This window comes from Phallusia mammillata, chromosome 3 (genome assembly GCF_965637545.1).
Source record: "Phallusia mammillata chromosome 3, kaPhaMamm4.hap1.1, whole genome shotgun sequence".
Classification (NCBI taxonomy): Eukaryota; Metazoa; Chordata; class Ascidiacea; order Phlebobranchia; family Ascidiidae; genus Phallusia; species Phallusia mammillata.
In genome coordinates this window covers 4,898,663-4,920,037 of record NC_137254.1, presented here as the reverse complement: position 1 = coordinate 4,920,037, position 21,375 = coordinate 4,898,663, and the positions used below count along the sequence as shown (strand labels likewise).

Genomic DNA, 21,375 nt, shown 5'->3' with positions numbered 1-21,375 from the left:
GTCAAGTTGTGGAATACAGTACACCAGTTGCTATGTCATCAAAAGAAGTGGAAAGAGAATCTGAAAATGATGAAGAACTAAGAATGGTCAGACATTGTTTGAAAACAGGTAATTGGTCAAAATGTGTGAATCCAAGCTACCTACATGTGAAAAATGAACTCAGTATATATGGAAACCTGATACTTAGAGGCACTCGACTTGTAATTCCGGGTAGTTTGCGCCAAGCTGTGTTGAAACTTGCTCATGAGGGACACCAGGGTATTGTGAAAACAAAGAACAGGCTTCGTTGTAAAGTTTGGTGGCCAAAGATGGATAGAGATGCAGAAACCCTGTGTAAGAGGTGTCATGGATGCCAAGTAACCAGTGAGTACAGCAGGCCAGAACCAATTGCAAGAGTTCTACCTCCAAGTCAACCATGGCAGGATTGTGCAGCTGATATACTGGGACCTTTACCAAGTGGAGACAACATATTGGTGTTGGTGGATTACTATAGCAGGTTCTATGAAGTAGTAATTATGAGGTCAATTACAAGTTCCTGTGTAATACAAACGATAAGCAAAATATTTGCACGATTTGGTATGCCTTACTCACTTCGGACTGATAATGGTCCACAGTTCATTTCTAAAGAATTTGAAGATTTTTTGAATGAAAATGGTGTTGAACATGTTCATACAACTCCACTTTGGCCTCAAGCTAATGGGGAAGTGGAGAGACAGAACAGAACTCTAATGAGGCAATCCGTGTGGCTCATTTAGAACACAAAGATTGGAAGGCTGAGATTAACAAATTTTTAATGGCGTACAGATCAACACCACAGTCAACAACTGGAGCTTCTCCATATTATTTAATGTTTGGTCGTGAAATGCGAACAAAGCTTCCGGAGCTTTGTCAAGAACCAAATGTGACTGAAGAAGAGTTTCATGACAGAGACTGGAGCAACAAGTTGAAAGGAAAACTATACACTGATGAGAAAAGAAGAGCAATTTCCTCCGGAATAAAAGTTGGTGATCAAGTTTTGATGAAGCAGCCCAAAACCAACAAGCTTTCTACAAATTTTGATCCGGAACCTAAAAAAGTTGTCGGTGAAGAAAGTGGAGGGGGTGGAAATGAAAAGAAATTAAACAAGGAGGGGGTGGAAATGAAAAGAAATTCATCATTTCTGCGAAAGTATGTCAATGACGAAAGTATATCAGAGGATGTTCCCCATGTACCACCATTGGTCGATGTGGAAGCCTCATCCCCAAATTCTGATGTGACAAATGGAACGCGAAGTCGCTCTGGACGACAAATTATAACGCCAATGTGGTTTCGTGATTTTGTGTAGCATTGTTATGCACATGTGTTTTAATTTCGTTGTTGTGATGTTTAAAGTAAAAAGGGAGGAATGTAGTGTTTTATAATGTGCCGGTTACCATCGTGTGTCGACTGTTGATTGAACCGTTGTGTGCATTGTTATTCTACCCAGCGTGTGCTGATGGTGTGCTGCGTATTGGACAGCAACATAATAAATCTGGTATAATCCCGCAAAGCGTGAGTGAGACGCTACAAATAACAACATCAACAATTTCATCTTTAAACTGCCCATCTTCAGTAGCCTTTGCACTTCTTGTATATGACTCAATGGCATATGCATTTGCTCTTGACGAGATATTGAATGTTTTTTGCAGTATTCTATCCACATATACCCATGTGAAATTTCCCGTAAGCATCAGTCAAGCCATCATGAACAATAAGGTCGATCATTTTTACGCCGCCATACGCTGGTGGCAGTCGTGGCATCACAAATGGAGCATTTGACATGCTTTCCATGCCACCCGCTACCATGACGTCTTGGTGTCCACACTTGATTGATTGCGACGCTAATTAATTTCATTCCAGATGCACAGACTTTGTTGATTGTTGAACACGGAGTGCTTGTTTTTAATCCTGCACCTAAAGACAAATATGAATGAACATGGATAAAAAATTCCGTAGAAACAAAGGTTGATAAATTACCAAACATAAAAACTTAAAGCTCAACCATTCTTGTTTTTGCTCAGCCAAGATTCATTGCATAATAAGTACAAATGAAAAGTAAATGTAGAAAATATTTACAACCTGAAAGCAATGCCATTTTGAACATGGCAATTTTTAATTTGTATATCCCACCCTTATGTCTGCAAAATACTTTGCAATGGCTGTATAAAATATTACTGCTGGATAATACAATATTATCCTAATCAGGTAGAATATTGCTTTAACATGTTTTGATCATCCAAGTGGGCTTGCAAATTAATCTTTTTAGTGCAATAATATTTAAAATACTAGAAATTTATTTAATTCAGATTCGTCTGGGCTAAAACATTTTCTTCTGTTTTTTTTTACCAAAATATACAGCAAATGCAGATTTAAAAATAACCGCTGACATGTGGCACAGCTGTAGATGCAGAAGGAAACATTTCAATACGTTATATGGCAGTGCGCTCACCTCAAAAGAGCAAAACAAAAAGGGCAATTTATTCGATTCTTTGCGGGTTCAAGTGCAACATAATAAAAGATGTTGCTACGAACTCTTGATTACACTTTTGCCTCAAGCAGTTTAAACAAGCCTGGATGACTATACAAATTTACAAAAAGACTTTGTATATTTGCGTGTCTATTTGACTCAAAATGACACATGAAAAAGGTTGTACGGAAGGAATATTATGCGGTTAAACATCACCCGAAAGTACAGATGACCAGACACACATGAAAATGATCTACAGCAAATAAAAAACGTTCGATGACAAAATTGAAAACAAAAATAGCATTTATTTGTGTAAAAATAAATATTGTCTCTGGTTTTTGATAGCAAGTCACGCGATACAGTGCACAATGATGCATTTGTTCTTCAGATTGCATTAAAAGAAGAAATGCTGGTTATTGTTTAAAAAAGTTAAAAAAGAAATATTGCAAACCATTTCATTAGTATTCTTTGATCAAATTTAATTGTAGGATCCGGTCTTGCTAACATAACAACTTAGTATATATGGTTGTTTGAAATGAACAAAACTTAAAAAAGTTAGATTTTTTAAATATTAAGCTATGTTTTGTTTGAATGCAATACAGCAAGCATTAGTTGTTTGAGTTTCTTTTTGTTGTGGTTGTAACTGGTTGAACTGGTTTCGACCCTCATCACCATCTATACCTGTTGGTTGTTCTGCTCATATTATGGTCGAAATTGGAGAACGCATTTCGGGCTATAAATAGTTTAACATAACAATGATGTTCACTCAAATACACAGACAATATTCATGTGAATTCTTCCTACCATTGTTTTGACTGTCGAATTTATTGTGATATCCTTGATGTCTCATCTCAAAGAAACCCTATAAAAGGTAACGCAAACTGAAAACGACAATATCAAAGCTATGAGGCAAACAATTACTCTCACAATCAATCAAAGTTTACCGTGTTTGACGAACTGTTTCCTATATTCGAAGTATACTAAACAAAAACAAATATGTGTTAAATGCTGCTAGGTTGGAACCAGTTTTTTTCCTAACTTGTATTTAGTTTGGTTAAGTAAAAACACAACCAGTGATTTAATTAATGCTGAAAACACATTTACGTTTCTGCTAAACTATTGCTCGACTAGAGTGTCACTATTTTTCTTGTTGTCTTTTTCGTTTCCTATAGTATAGCGTTCTGTGTCGAGTGATGCAGAGATATATTTTCCACCACTAAATTAAATAGTTTTAAAAACTTACGTATGATGGCGGTTTATTACACTCTTGATTTCTTGGCAAACATAATAAAGCACATGCACCCATATTGTTCTCTAATGTAATGAAAGGAAACACAGCTGAAATGCAAAGCACAAAACAAAACCTGTTAACTATATCCAAACGCGGCACAGTCTCAGTTTACAGTATAAGTAACACTCAATAAGGCTATAAATCAAAACAACAATACCTGTACCATTGCGCAATGTTACGTCACAGAAAAGCGGAAACGCAATTGTGCGTCATACACTATGATTGTTTGTAATAAGCATACCGACACCTTTCAAGTCATCTGGATAGCAAAACATCAGTCTGCAAAATTTACCTTTCAAAACAAAACGAATTGTAATAATGTTCTATATTCGTTTTAGTTTTATTAAAAAAAAACGTCAAAATGTACGTCAAAATGTATAATGTTAAAAAACTTTTCTGGTGTCGTGAGGCTGTGTAAGATGACGGTGATCCGAGTAAGTAAAAGTAATAATACAATTTATGTCTCGTTAAAGGTGGTGGATATTTAAAATACGTTATACGACACCAACCCGGGTACTGAAAATTGTTTTTAGCAAAGTGACATCAACTTAATTAACAGCGGAACCAAGCTTAAAAGTTTTAATGGTTATTTGGTATGTTAAGCAAAGCATTTACATAAACAAAATTTAAAGAAGATAAATATGATTATCTTCAGGTCCCGTGATATATTGTTTGTTTTTTATTTACCAAAAACATTCATTTCGAATAGAACTTTCGATCCCAATTTGTGGTGTCTGATATCATTTTTGAATAATGCTCATTATTTCCAAAATAACAAATAAAACTGAAATTAAATTCCCACAGCTAGTAGATCAAACCGTTTACTTGACAATTTGAATTAAAACTCAGTGCTTATGATACAAATAATTCCGTTAGTCTCGCTAACCAATGTGAATATATGTCAAAATAAGTGTGACGTACCTTTCTACGCGATGTATTGTTTTCGCAGAAATACGATCCCACCACTGAGTGAAGGCTTTTGTCCCTAGCATCGCGCTTCGAACAGCTGTTGTAGTGTGTATGAGTACATTTGTAAGCCGGGGTGCTGTTTAAAATCAGAATTAACAACTGCATCAAGGCTGTTTTCACATCACATGCGATCACTTATTCATCGGCTGGATTGAAACAATTGCAAGCAACGATAAAGTTATCAATAATTATGCAGAATTACACAAACTTTGTAAGTATTCTTTAAAATATGTCAGACACCTTTCTCAAAGCATTAAGTTAATTGTTTTTATAGGCTCTGAATAGTCCGTATTATGTTTGATTGTTACCAGTTTCTGAGCCTTAAATGCCAGAAAGGTAAAAAATACACATACTTCTATTAATGGCGTTCATGTAAAACAGCAAAAGGTGCTCATAGTGCGATAGGCTTATAAAGGTTCGAAACAAACCGGCCTCTGAAGCATGACATAGGCTGAAACAAGCTGTCTTGACGTGGGATTTAAACCAACTATACGAGCTATTGGGTCTCGCTATACAGGCCCGGTGGTGAGCCCGTCGAAAGTCGAATTGTAAGCACAGTTGCCTGCCTCGTATGCTGCACATTTTAGCTTTGTAGTAGGGAATTTTTCGAAAAGTTTGTTCGAAAATTGGTTTTGCAGACATTTGACTGTTAGCTTTATCATTTACGCTTAAGGCCTTGTGGATTGTAAACACGCCAAGTCTTTGACAGGTATTGCACTAAATTATTACTTTTTTTCACCAGATCCCGTCTACCCCACAGCAAATGTTCCTACCTCAGCCGGTAAGAACGTATGCAAGTAATGGGGTATTTATTGAAAATTGCGGGTATATAAGTAACTACACCGGAAGCACCTTATATTTCGTCTATGGACAGATACACGATTACACCATTATCGAAGAGAGCAAAATATAAAAGGCAATCTCTCCGGATCACTGTAGGACAGGGTACTTCAAGGGGGCGTTTTGATCCCCGGATGGTAACCATTTTTGGATGTGGAGGGTGATTTAACTTCAAAAGTGGCAAGATTTCAACATTGCTTGTATAAATATATACCAAATGTGTTAGATGCTAACTTTAATTTACAACATATTTTATTCGTCTTGCAAACAAACTCCAGGGACAAGAAGTGCATCAGTTTACATGCTACCATTTGTATGCATTTGCGTTTGCTGACGATTGTTTGTATTTAGTGATCTCGAGAGCAAGATTGGGCATTATATTGCCACAGAGAACACTTTTATGGCTATGTATGGTAACAGGCCATACCTTTAAAACATAACGGTAAGGGGCTTTCCCTCATACTTGTTTCACTTTCACACTTCCTATAAGCCTCCTATGGCGACAAGCGCTTTACAAACTGCGAAGTATTGGTATCATTCAATTTGATAAATCTTGTGCACTCTGAGGTTGAATATATAGAATTCTCCTAAACTGGTTGCTTTTAACAAAAGTAGACAATTGTTTGCGTGTTATGTTAACTTGTCAATAAAGTAAAACAAAGTATCAGACGTTAGACTTGCGTGAAATGAACCGTGGATGTTGCAGTTGCCATTAAATTAGGTTTTACGTAAGTATCGTGTTGCTTGGTAGGTCTTTTTACCCTCATCTGCTTACTATCTCATGAGGGAGGTGGGGATTTTGAGTCAGTGTCCTAGAAAGGAGGCGATTTCGCTAACAAAGCTGGAGATCCCTGCTCTGGGATATAATGTATAATACAAGGTAGTGTCAGTAAGAGAGGTTTTTACAAATTCCTGATTATAGCAATTCCAACAATTTTTGAAAATAATTGCGTTAGAATCTAACGAATAGTGACTACAAACCACGGGTACTGTACGTTTATTGAACATGTTAACAAAACAGAAACGTACCGCTGTCATGTTACACAGCTGTAGATGCAGAAGTACACACTGCAATACGTTATATGGCAGTGCGATCACCTTAAAAGAGCAAAACAAAAAGGCAACTTATTCGATTGCTTGCGGGTTGAAGTGCAGCATAATAAAGGGTTGCTACAAACTCTTGATTACACTTTTGCCTCAAGCAGTTTAAACAAGCCTGGCTGACTGTACAAATTTACAGACGACTTCGTATATTTGCGTTCCTATTTAACCCAAAATGACACCTGAAAAAGATGTACGGGATGAATATTATGCGGTTAAACATCACGTGAAAGTACAGATGACCAGACACAGATGAAAATGATCTAAAGCAAATAAAAAATGTTCGATGACAAAATTGAAAACAAAAATTGCATATATTTTTGTACAAATAAATATTATCTCTGGTTATCGATAACGAGTCTCGTGATCCAGAACAAAATGTTGCATTTGTATTTCAGACTGTATTAAAAGAATAAATGCTGGATATTGTTAAATATTGCAAACCAATTCATTACTATTCTTTGATGAAATGGAGTTGTATGATCCGGTTTTAATTGCTAACACAGCAACTTGTAATATATGGTTTTATGAGATGCACAAAACTGGAAAAAGTTTGACATTTTTTTTTATTTAGCAATGTATATGTTTTGTTTAAACGCAAGTTTGATTTAATACTGAACACACATGAACAAAGTAAAACACACACTTTTTATGTTTCTGCTAAACTAGTGCTCGACTAGGATGTCAGTATTTTTCTTATTGTCACAGAAGATCGTTCGGTGTCGAGTGATGGATTAATATATTTTTCACAAATGTAAAGTTAAGTAAATTTAAACGAATTTCAAAACTTTCATATGTTGGTGGTTTATCACAGTTTTGATTTCTTGGCAAACGTAACAAAGCACATTGCACCCATATTGATCTCTATAGTAATCAACAAAAGCACAGCTACAGTGCAAAATACACGACAGAACCTGTTAACTATATCTGATATAAAGAGAAGCAACACAAACAAACGCAACACAATCTACCGTTTACATTACAAGTAATGCTAGGTAGGAATTCAAATCAAAACAACAACAATACCTGTACCATTGCGCAATTTTACGTCACAGGTCAACGGAAACGCAATTGTGCGTCATGCACTATGATTGTTTTACCATAAGCATACCGACCCCTCCCAAGGGTCTTGGTAGCAAAACGCAGATCTGTCTAACTTAAAACTTTGTATTATTGATCTCGTTTCGTTTAAGTTTAATAAAAAAAGTTTTCTTGCCAAAAACATACCTTGAAAATTTTAGGCCGCCGAACCCTTTCTATCCAATCAGTTTAGGTTTTAACAAGCGTAAAACCAACGACCCTTCAATCCGAGACAAAGGCGTGTTATTTATTATGTTTAAATATCCACAATAAAAACTGCATTTATGTAAATACAAAGATTTACAGACGACAGAGTAAATGTGTAAAAAAGTTAAAGCAGTCACGTAATGCACACAATGCAACATACAAATTATTTGATGTGTAACTCATGTTAATCAAGAAGAGAAATAAATTTCATTTTATGAAACTAGTTCCATAATGATAGTTTGAAACTAAGTGTCGGAAGCAAATTTTAGTTGCACCAAATTCACCTGTTATCCAATCAACAAATAACTTATGGTCATGTATATGTAATGCTTCAAACATTTGCTAGATTTTCTAGTGTCATATGGCTGTGTGAGATGATTGTGTTCTGTGTAAGTAAAAAGTAATAATATAATTTATTTACTTGGTAAAGGTGATGGATATTTACTTCTTTTTATGACATTGAAGACCTTTCTAAACAATATCACATAAACTTAGTTAACTGCGAAACCAAGATTGAAGTTTTGATGGTTCTTTAATCTGTTAATTAAAGCATAGACATAAACAAAGTTAAACGAAGAAAAATAAGCTTATCATTATCTAAATTTCGTTGAAAAACGTTACAAACCAAAAACGCAAATTCCAAAAGATAGAAAGTTAAAATTTGCAGTTTGCATACATTACATCGATCGCAAATAAATTCTGAGGCATTTGAATCTGTAATATGTACCATGATTAAAAAAAACTTATAAAAAACCAAATAGCTTTTTTGTTGTCAGTTTAAGTACAAGTGAACCCGAAAATCGTTAACCTAGTCATTGTACGTATACTGTTAATAATTTTGTGGATTTCTGTTCAGGAGAAAATAATAGATAAAAATATTTTGAATCACAAATATAACGTATTTTAACAGATTTTCTTGCAACAAATGCTTGTGGCTTAAGTGTTTCTTGATTTATTCTTGTTTTAATTTTTATTTTTGACGATATACATTCAATAGCGGTCCAAACAAAAACGGCATAGAATCTGACTGGTTAATGATAAAATTTATTATTGCGGAAAAAAATGTTTTGAACGTCTTAATGTGTAAGTATATGCTGTGAGCATATAACACTACATACAACTGTTTATGGAATGGTAAAAAATAACCACGGCAATGCTGTTTAAATATGTAAAAAGCATTTCAAGCATTACTTATATTCCTCTATTTCCTTTTTAACCAAGAACGTCAAAAATTAAGATAATCAGTTAAAAAAGGTTAGACCATTATGGTTAACATTTTTAGTGTCTGTTTTCACCCTCAAGTCCATCAACAATTTTGCTGTTTCCCTCTGCAGGTTTTATGATGATGTTTTGTGCCGTACATTACCAACAATGTTCTTTAGTTGAATACAAATACTTAACTTTAATGACTAATGAGCAGATTTGTGACCGTTAAATTATCGAGGGAAACCCTAAAACAACAGTTTAGGTACCATTGAGCAGTACAGTCAGTACATAACTTTCCGCCGGTTAAGAACCACTGCTTTCGACCGGTGGTTCAAAAACTTCTGGATTATAAGCTGCATTAAAATTCTATTCTTACAACATCATTATAATCGAAAAGCTTGAGTTAATAAACAATAGCCCATAATTTTTTAAGTAACATACAGAATTTAAGTAACATACAAATTCAAGAAATTACGCATATTATTCATCCGAAGGCAGCTAAAGTTTACAAAAAATACCACCAAGAGTGTGCGCGAACAATTGCATTTTTAAAATTTTCAGCAATGGTTGATTTTTCTGCTAATGAAGACGATCCTCAAATTGTACCTTGATATACATACATCTTCATATAAACAGTTCTAGAAGATATAAAAACAGCGAAATTCTCGCGAATTGCTTTACGGGCTGCTTAAGAATCGAAGATGCCAGTATAAGAATCTGTGCATTAGACAATACAACAAAATTCAGCGAATATATTTACATTATAAGCATCTGTAGCAGGTTATCTACAGCAACATTAGTTGTTATGAGGCTGGTTTCGTTCCGGTTGCAACTGGTTTTCCGGGTTTTCAACCTCATCTCCATCCATTGGCGCTGGTTCTTCTGCTGGGTCGAAATGGTCGAATGCAATTCGGTCTAACACATAAACAAATACTTGAAATCGCAAACCAGTATCATGCTTCAATTTACAGAAAATTAAATCTTAAACACTCTTGCCTAAGTTGAGAGGTGCTCGATTTAAATTTTCTTCTTCGTATTCAACCTTTCTTGAAATCTAAACGAACAAGTTAAATGGAGAAAGTTAAAATAATAAGTAGATTAAGGTTAGAGATCTCCAACAAAAAAGATCTCCAACAAATTTAAACACTTCACATAAGAGTAAAAATTTAAGCACAAAAAATGCATATATAAGTTGTTACCTTATAGAATGATATTGGTGTGTGATCTACAATCCCGTAATGCTGGAAAATCAAATAGTACGTATCGTGTTGTAGGAGATAATCCTAATAAGAGTAGAACCAACTTATTTCGTATGTTTGTTTTTTTGACTTGATTTTTCTATTGAAATACCGATGATTGAAGTGATCAGCATAGATTTACTGTTTTAACAAAGAATTTTTATTTTTATGAAACCTGATGTTATACAAAAGTGTTATAATATATATAATTTGTTGCCAATGTTATAGTTTGGTTATTTATGATTATAGTTGTTTCAAATTGAAACGAGCTATTGTGCATAAAATGTGGATTTTGATTTTTGATACAAAGAGGTATTATCAATATATGACTTGCGTTCGAATAAAAAAATGATTCATACTGGTTCATGTTTGTTTGTTTTTTTGCTTCAGAGCTCGCAACGCTTTTTGGCTTCAACTATATTAAAAGCAAAAATCACTCTAAACCAACGGCGGGCAAAACCCGTATTCGAATGCATGTGAATATAAATGACGGATATAAATCCCCCACGTTGGGTTGTCACACTGTGACATAAAATCGATCACCATTTCGACATTACAAATGTTCCCACAATGCTTTAACGACAGTTAATGCTAATAAAGCGTTACACATTCATACTGACAAACTTACGATTGTCAACAATTATTAAACACAGTTAATAGTTCCATATGCTGCATGAAATGCGGATTACTCGGAAGCACAATCTTCTTTGGACTTAAATTTATTTCTCAACTGTTTTGCATTTTTTACCGCAGAATGTGAAATTTTTACTTACCTCCATTTCACGTTCGAACTCCTCCGCCTGAAAGGAAGAAAACAATGTTTATTACACGTTATGTCTTTTTATTTTTGTGTTTGTTATGGAATGTCAAACTGTGAGATGTTCTTTCACATGAAGTGAATGTTTAAAATCAAATTCATGTTTTTTGTTGCATGATTTCTATAATCCCAAATTGTTTGATTCTTTTGCCTTAAAATGTTTGATTACTAATTTTCTCACTTTCAGTGCCCTTTCAAAAATTTCTGGAAAGGAAGCGTTGCGTCAAAACGAATAGTATCACAATCACATTGCCTTTCATGCATTTATAACCGATTCCCGCTATGCTGTGAAGAAAAATGCGGATAGGACGTTGCAATTTTATATTGACAAGCTTATGGCTCTCAACAAATGTTAAACATGGTTAATGGTTGGGAGTGCTGCAAGACATGCGTATTAGTGGAAATCAAACTTCTGTTTCGAAGTGAATTGATCTTTTAGAGTGGTATTTTTACCACATAACGTAAGTGTTTTACTTACCACCCGTTTACGTTCCAACTCAATCCTCTGAAAAAAGCAAAACACGGTGTTAGGGCAGGTGCAGTTGGGACCGCGGTATGGTTTCTCGCACACCGGAAGATTTTCAGGTTCTGCAAAGAAAAGGTTTCAATTAAATGTAGGAAGTAAGCAGTGGTGCAATTTAAATTTTTGTCAGCCAGTTCTATCACAAACGTCTAATTTTCAGCCGGTTCTGTTTCAAAAAATCCATTGACAGTAACCAGTAATGCTAACCGGTTCACTGATCTCACAAAATTTCGTGAGACGGTTCTATTGAAGCGGTGCGAACCGGCCGAATCCTACCACTGGAAGTAAGTCATTAAAAGATGCAAAGAAACCTCGTGAAGTAAAACCACGAAAACTGTTAAGAATCACTGGCCTAAAGCAGGGAAACTTTCTTGCTCTTCGACCCCATGTTAGAAAAGAAATTTTCACGCGACCCCTTGATAGGTATAGCCTATACACGTGAATGATGTTATTCGCACGTATACCATTTATTGTCGCAATGTCATAACAACGCACGATGTTTCGCGACCCCAAAATTATATTTCACGACCCCAATTTGGGTCGCGACCCACAGTTTGAGAAGCCCTGGTCAAAAGGATTGGATTGTTTGACAATGTATGAGAAAGCAGAAACTTCCGCCTTCATCGCACAGAACCTAAATCTACAATTGTAACATCATCTCGCTATTTGACAGTAACTTAATGCCGCCAATGTCACTGCAGGCCGTGACCATTTGTGGATGCTATGAGATTGGAGATTGGGCTATTTAAAACAAATCATTTTGTACTCACAAGTCAATCAAGTCATCTTACTTTTATAGGGACGTGGAGCGATGCTAAAATCCTCTCCCGAACATTTACATTCCAAGCATCCGATTATACCAGACAGCATTATAAGAAATATTAGTAGCATCGTTGCTGTGATACCTGAAAAATACTGCAGTTTTACACTTTTCTTATAACACTGCATGTTATATAGTTTTTTCAAACATCTTTATATAGTTGTCGGTTATATAGTCGTCGGTAAAAACAGGCACTTATCCTAATAGTATTTCGGAGCAAAAACTAGCTAACTAGATCTTAAACTTAACAGCAATGCGTTACTACCAAACAAAGTTAGCTGCAGACTGTAAGACCCTGCAAACTGTCTTACTTTAAGTGGCCAATGTCATGCCTAGGCCTCACCTTAAGTAGCCAAATGTCACAATCACTTGTGTAGTCGTCGATTTTAACAGTTCAAGTTGTAGAAAATGTAACAACGCAATAAAATTCCTGACCAAAACATTCAGAAAATTGTTTGACAAAGTTACTAACATCTACTTGAGCAAACGAATACGCCTGCAAACAAACCCTAAACTATAAAGCTCTCACACAAAACGCTTTGTCCATTGTAAGCACAAGAAATGAATTGCCGCACTGCACAAAAAGACATAAAATGTTCGCACTGTAGCGCAGAATGACACCTGGACAACGATATGTTATACCCGCGCCTTGTGAAGCATTCCGGCCTCTCATGGCTGGTTTAAAGGAATGTTGATTTTCGTTACGGTTGAGCGGTCCTTTTTTGTCCTGCCCAGGTAGGTTTGGCAGGGCTGCGTGACTTAAAAATCCGGTTGCCGACGGGTTGACAAAACCAAACAGCTTTGTTATCTCTCTGCGCTGACCAAAATTGGTGCTCAAGATATTATTTTGGTAGAATTCGGATCTAGTTTGAAAGAACGCCTTTAGCTGAATTTTGTTGCAATCGGTCACATCACCCAATTGTCGCGATCTGTGCTTCTAATGGGAAAGGCAAACGGTTTACATTGAAACTTGAATTGTCGCCATCCTACACAAAGAGTGGTATTGCGTTCTCTACAGTTGCCCGGTTAATTTTGGTTAGAATAACACTACCAAAACGGAGCGATAGTTTTGTTCTCTTAATTAACCCTTGTCTCGCACCAGTGATTATGACGTCGACGAGTCGCGCCTGCACATTTGTGATTGACCGGAAAGATTATGTCACTTTTGCTGTCATATTTTGTGCTATATTTAGGACAGTGCTTGCCTGGGCCTTATGGTCATTGGAACGTTCGCATTGTAGTTGTGAAACGTGGTGTCGTGTTTTGTTGTAACTTACTGAACTTTGGAGATAGCCAATTTTCTTTCCATTTTATATTTGTTATTCATATTAAACTTGTTTTAGTTGTTCGGTGTGAACATTACACCTTTGTCCTTAGCAGTAAGCCGTCAGTGCAGGAGAAATCTAATAAGTTAAGGACCGTGATCCCGCTATAATCGTGGGTACGTTTGAGTAAGCTTAGTTAGTTCTGTGAAAGTTAACCACCTCGCCTTTTCCTAAAATCCTAAGCCAAATCCGGGATCATTCAACTCATTTCGGTCACAATTATACAAATTTTTAATATTTTCACCTGAATCAAATGGTATCTCGGTGGCGTCGTGAATAACTAAAATGTCTGCTTGTGCTGAAAGAGTCTCTGACATGTTCGACCGAACGTCAATTCACCAGTTTGATTGCTTCCTCTTGTTGTTGACTTGTCTCTGTCTCCTCATTGGCGCCGCGTCGCAAGTCGGCGCTTGATAAATAAATGTCAGGCAATACTGAGAAGTTTCAGGTTTCCAACCGGAGTGCCGCTGTACCCCAAAATGATATGCTTGTTGTAGGGGGAGAAGATTTTAGGTAGTTAATGACATTACTGTTTATCATTTTCCAAGGTAAAAATGTCAAGTCGACTATTAAAAGCGGGGCTTTTTGTCAGCACGCTGAGTATGCTGCACCGAGGTTAGTGACTTTTTTGATTTTTGTTGTGATTTCAACTTAAGTGGTATGCATAATAAATCAAATCATGGCAGTACGATAAGATTAAACTTTATAGTGCTGTTTTCTGGAAGACCACGGGTGTAGGCTCACTAGAAACATCATCCAAAAGACATTGAGATTATTTTGCAAATAACGCAGATCCTAATGTTACAAAAATCGAACTCCTGATTTTGATGGTTACTTAAAGGGAGCTACGGGTCCCGAGGGCGACTAAACGGGGAATATGAGGGGGGCGATATGAAAAGTTGGAAATCACTGTTTTGCATCTAGCAGTCTAGAAAAAAGCACTGGCATAAAAATTCAGGCACCACATTTATGATATTTTGTTTAGTATTTGTTTAAATATTTTCTACATTGGTATTAATGCAAAAAAGTACTTTCTTTGTTAATACGTTCATATCCATGAAAATATTGGTTGTGGTTAGGAGAAGTCGTGCAAAGGATCGTTTTCAACTTGATATAGATTTTCAATGACAATATAAAGATCCACGCTAATATCTCTAAAATGAATCTAAAACTAACACCACATGGCAAATGATTCGATACTGCAAGGAAGAGCATACGAGTTACTGTTACGTCACAAATTTTTAACGAAAATATTGGTACATAAACATTTTATTGTTTTTTTGTGTGCAATGTTGTATACTGCGACAACCAGGCCGCAGTACACCAACCAAGTAGCATAACATATATATAAACAATAGCTTGTCATACGACACAATGAGAGATTTTGCGTTATCTTTGCGGACATTGAAGGATACATATTTTCATAAATTCAAAGCTTTGGAATATGCTGGCTTAACCAACCAAATTGGGCGAAAGACGCCGTCATGCCAAAAGTGGTACAGGATGTAATTGAGCATAAGCTTGTTATACTGTTTTACTTTTTTTAGTTTCCGACACACAGTGTGCAGTGCAAAATGTCAACGGTGCCTCATTTGCTACAATAATTTCCCCAATCTGTAACTCCTGGGTCCGACGATTTGTTTCATCTGGAGTTTCCGCTCGGTTGATTGCCCATATTTATACGGGACAGCTTGCTGCAAACAACTTTTGCAAGGTAAAACTTTACGAACTTTGTCCTTGCAATGAGCTCAGTTCAAAATTCATCTGTTAGTTCCCCGATAATTTCGAATTTCTTTTCTTACAATTAGGATTTATATACCTGTTTTTAACCTTACGCGTGAATCGTAAACAAAAAAAATTTAGATTTACGAGGGATCTGACGACCAAGGTAAATTGGTTGGAACGTTGGAAGGTGGAGGCTTATCTTTTCCGGTTTTCGTTGAAAGCTCGTCTGCCTACATATCTTGTGTCACAAACCTCACATCGGAAACTGTGGGGTTTTATCTACATCCATGTAAGTCAGACTGACGATTCAATTTACAACCGAAACTTTAGGCATGCAGATAAAACATGTTTTCGGGTCGGTATCAAGAACAAATAAAATGACGTCAAATCTATTCTTTTGCTGATGGAAATGTTTGTATATTAATAATTAATTGGCAAAAGGATAATTTTTAAACACAGTTTTAATGTACAATTAAATCGTAGTTTATGAGCACTTTTAATCGATAACTAGATACAAGTCACAGAAAAATGACAACATGATATTCAAAACAACAGCTTGGAACTATTCTTACTAGTTGCACTGTCTCAAGCTAATCTTTTTGTGTTTTTTAGTTACTTCGTGCGGGGAAGATGTTGCTGATATACCGTACAATTTACTCTCCCCAATGTTTCCTAGTAACTACCCCAACTATGCCGGTTGTGTTTGGAGATTTCAAATGAATAGCAGCAGAACCTTGGTGTTCCAATTCTCCACATTTAACACTGAGAACTACGGCGACTTTCTATACGTAAGTGTCTTAGAGCATATGATAAACTAATTTAGGGTTTGCAGGAAATGAAATCCAGACATAAGAAGATTTTGCGTGATAAATGAGGGTAGTGTAATGAAAATATTTTTTCTCATTATTGAAAATGGTAATATTGTCGACGCATATAATCAAGTGGAAACGGTTTGTTATTTTTAGGAGATTTTTCGCAATACGCACTGAAATTATTATTTGATTAAGTTTTTTTTTTTAAAAACGGATTTTATAGAAACATATTTATTATAAACTGCATTTCCAGTGGCAAAAAGTTTGCTTCTAATATTGAGAAAAGCTATCAATGTGGTTAAAGTGGCAGATATACCAGTTTTTTGAAGCACTCAATTTAATAATAAACAACATGCGACCCTTCAGGAGAACTAGTGCAGCCCGTTGCGACTAAATATTAACATTTCTTCACAAGCCGAAAATAACTAAATAGAGTATTTCTATCGTTTTCAGTTCAAGAACGAAGAAGGTATTGTGGACAAATTTGTTGGGTCGCGTGGATCATTTGATTACACGGTGACAGCAACTAATCTCACTGTCTTGTTTGTTAGCGACGGTGGCGTGTCAAGAGCTGGATTTAATGCGACAGTAGGTGAGGCAAATCTCCTCTCGGGCACAAAATGTCAACATGCAAATGATAAAAATACACTTAAGCTCAGCCAGCATCAGTTCAAGATTCACGATGCTCTGTAAAAAACTTCTTTGTGATTTAAACTAAAATCTAACTAATAAGAAAGCACCGAAATTTTTTTGACTCCTTTTACTACATTGCGACAAGTGCTTTAAATTCCTTTTAGATCAGCTAACTAGAATCTAGAGAGTTCCCAACGAGCTATTTTGACATCAAGTTCTTATTTTTGGTCCTGTCTCACCAAATTACATCGTTTAATTTGATGCCAAGTTATAACATTTTATATGATAAAATAGGGGGTAGGTAAAATCCATCAAATTAATATCACAATATAAAGGCAATGAAAGGTCTAAAATAACAAGTTTAATATGCAAAAGTAAATTTTAATCCACAAAAGGCTTTATGTCGGTTGAAAAATGCTTTATTTATACTTTATTTAATTTTTTTATATCGTAGAAATACAACCATCTGTTGAATGTAGAACTGAAAATTTGATCATCAGGTAGGTTAATATTTTCTTTTTGATTCGTTAGTGAAAATTATTGATACTTTTTGAAAGTCTTTTATAATCAGAAAGTTATTGAAAAAAATTCTTTATTGATTGAGACATTTTTTACTTCTCAGTTTTCAATGGGTCTTCTAATGGGATGCGGCGATAAAAACAGCAATATAGTATAAATGTTTGAAAAGTAAGCAAAAAAGAACAGGTTGTCTAGACTTTTATAGTGTACAAAAACTTAGCAGTGTAATCTTCGCAGAGTAACAGCTGATCAACAGAACACATTAGATTACGAACTCGGTGACACACTTTACATCGCATTGGACAGGGAAACCCCCCTTTCTCGACTCAAAAACAACTGCAAAGTCACGGGGTCAAACCCAGTGTTTACCTTTGACATTGGCCAATGCAAAGGTGCTTTTAAGGTAAAGTTGGATTTTATTCCAAACACATAGAAAGTTTGTCCTTATTATTTTTAGAAAACATTAGCTCTTAGAAACAATTAACAATACATAGTTAGGTATAATGATAAGTGTTATAATCTTTTTATTGCTGCATGATAAAAAAATGTCAATTTTGAAATATAATGTAATTTTCCTGCTAATATACAGAATGAAAACGGTACGGTGTCGGTGTCTTTCCTGATCTGGAGATTCCTAGCTCCATCCCCTGCTGTGATCCAACGCGACATTCAAAACAAGCTCAATGTGACTTGTTTATTTGACGCGGACCTTCTCATCTCATCATCCAAAATTCGTACAAAAATCGGGTAAAGAGACGAAGAACAAACATTTATATAACAGCTAAGATGAACATATTTATAGTAGGATCAGCCCTGAAGCGTCGATGAAGACCAGCGATCATGGCATACATATCGATAAATCATAGAACGCCAGGCTTATTAAAGGCGTGTACCGAGTGAGCTGGTCCCCCGAGCATTGGGAATGTCAGATGGAAATGCTTGAGAGACCAGCTGATTCGGCACACGCATTCTATTTAGACAAGCTCATATTTGTTGTGGAGAGTGTATTTACCAATGCTGCTCAACAAAATGCACGGTTTTAATGTAATGCGTTAATTTGTATTTGATAATCTCGCGACCACACCAGGGAGTTAAAAATAGTAAGCTATTTGTCATATTGATTGCCAATTTTATTTCCGAAAATTTTTAAATATTGTAGATCTGAAGAAATTTCGGCGAAGAAAGCAGGAACTTTGGATGTTGCTCTAAATCTCTTTAGCAACGAATATTTTACCGAAAGCTTGCCCAGCGAAGTCACTGTACCTAACTACATTTTTGCTAAACTTAAACTTAATGAGATTTCCGTAAGCAACGATGACTTTATTGTTCAGGTGACTTGAAAACAAACAGCTTTTAGTTCAAGAAAACATTGTATTCTTTAATTAAATATTCATTATTTTGGCATCGTTGGTCTGATTTGTAATTTATACTATTAAAGTGGAATACCTTTTTGCACAGCTGGAAGCCTGTTGGGCGACACGCAATGAAAACTCCGATAGTGTGCCGAGTTACCAAATTGTACAAAGCGGGTAAGATATACCTGCATTACCTTAACACATTTTTTTCTCAGTCGGGAGCTTATTTGTGAAGTGATTAATTTTCCACCTGTATTTCACTACGCTTCTCTTATATTTTTTTTTTCATGGGGTTCGAACCCAGGACTCTCCCGGGGACGAATCCCTATCAAGGTTTTTTATGTCTGTTTGTGGGTCAGGCGCGCCAGACCGTTCGGCCAAGTTCCTGCCCATATTTCACTGTGCTTAACTTTGCATCGAAACTTTTAGATGCGTTGCGCCACTCAGTGGAATCGAGTCCGCCGAGGCGAAGATTTTGATCCGAAATTACGAATCCAACTTTGCAACGTTCAAGCTGATGAGCTTTGTGTGGTCAAACTTCACCGACGCAGAACAATTTATCTACATCCACTGCGACGTGACTGTCTGTCATAATTCAACTGGACAATGCCCTGGACAGGTGAGTTGAGTTAACCGTATTTAGGACTTGTGATAGAGATTACAGTTTACCAAGAAATGTTAGTCAAAAAATATAAAAAGGTCTAGGAAAAGTGATATCGGTTTTATCTGAACAAAACCACTGTATATTGCTAAAACACAGTGAACTTATAACGATATATCTTTATAGATAAACTAAAGAATTTCATAGGCGTTTATGGCCAGTTGTGACATAAAAAAGATTTAGTGAGGCGCGGTTTTATAGTCTGTTGCATCCAACTAACTGGAGTGTCCTAGGTCCGCTTGTCATTACGGTATATTTTCTGTCAACAGCTGCACTCATGAGATTTTATATGGCAAACCAGTGCAAAGGCCGAATGGTCCTGCGCGCCTGACCCATATAAAGACATAAAATAATTTGATCAAGATTCGTTCCCTATCCGCCTGTTTTGGGTCCGAACCATATGAAAAATAACGATGTTTACTGTCCGTAGCTTATATATAAACTAAAAAGTATTTAAACTTTCTTGTTTGGTTCAGCTGATAGGGTAATAGCACGGAAAATGGGTCGTGCCGTTTAGAAATGCTTGGGAGACCGGACTTTAATCGGTCTGACGTACTATGGATTATATATATGTGTACCGTGATCGGCTTAATTCAGTATGACGCCTTCAATAAGACTGGTGTTGGATGAAATATCAATATTAGTATAATTGTTTTGCAGTCTTGTCCTGGTAAGAAACGACGATCTGTTGAAGACAATGGTCGCAATCAACGGCTTTCTGCGGGGCCAGTGCACATCGTTCAAGATAACGCTTTCTTGCTTGGTAAGACAATAAGAAAAATTTAATTCCTATTCTAGATAATAGTGCTGATACACGTGCTTTTGCTAAGCAAATTTGTAGTTCTAGCAAGCAACCTCTTGGGGCATAATAACCAAAGTTGTTGAAATATTTTCTCGGTTTAATATACTGTGTATTGGTGATTAATTACTTGGATATATATGTGATTAACTTGACTGGTAACATTACCAACCGCACCTTTTATTCGATTTCCATAAGTCGTTTTAGAAATAAGACTGTGACTAGCTGTAAACTAGCAGTCTTGTTGTATATTGTTCCTCGTTTAAGTGCAAATACAAACTACCTACCTACCTACTACCTACCTAGCATTAAAGCACACATATAAAAGGAAAATATAAAATAAGACAATCACCTCAAAATATATTTCATGGGTTCGAATCCGATCACTAATTTTCTTTATCTTGTATCTGTTATATGTTGCTTTAACAACCAGACTGATTGGATGAACGCTTGTAATCTTGACGTACACCGTGATTTTTATGAGTATAGCCAACACATGTCCGTTTCGTGACAACCCCTATCCGTTTCGTGACATCAATCAGTAAACAATTCTTTCCATATTTTTTTGGTATATGTTTTAAGCATGACTTTTTATTGCTTATACAACAGGAGAAAGAAATGAAGCTTTAGAAGGGGCCAGCAACAGCTACCAACTTGTGATGTTTGTTCTTCTGGCTGTGATTATTATCGGAGCTGGTTACATCGTATGGGGCAAAGTGACCCGGGATCGCAATGCGAGACAAAATCGACTGTAGATAAATGTTTTAGTATTCTCATCATGGCTTGTTAATGTGCATTTAAAAGCTATTGACTTTTGAAGATAAAAACAAATAACAAATTAAAGCTGTTTTTTATAAAGCTTTTTGTTAATTTAGTTATCAAACAAATATTGTGCATCATTTCACTTATTACATGCATCATTCATAGCTGACATGAAATTACTTTGTCAAAGTATTGTTGTGTTTCTGT

The 21,375-nt window shown here is 35.9% G+C and overlaps 1 protein-coding gene across 1 annotated transcript; it reads left to right on the top strand.

The window, feature by feature from the left end:
• The first annotated feature begins 18,520 nt into the window (after positions 1–18,520).
• Positions 18,521–21,161, top strand: LOC145219300 (zona pellucida sperm-binding protein 2-like). Its single transcript, XM_080086680.1, has 6 exons — positions 18,521–18,627; positions 18,751–18,922; positions 19,050–19,120; positions 19,376–19,565; positions 20,268–20,370; positions 21,016–21,161. Exons 1-6 carry the CDS (start codon positions 18,521–18,523, stop codon positions 21,159–21,161), a joined length of 789 nt encoding a protein of 262 aa, XP_079942806.1.
• The last annotated feature ends 214 nt before the right edge of the window (positions 21,162–21,375 follow it).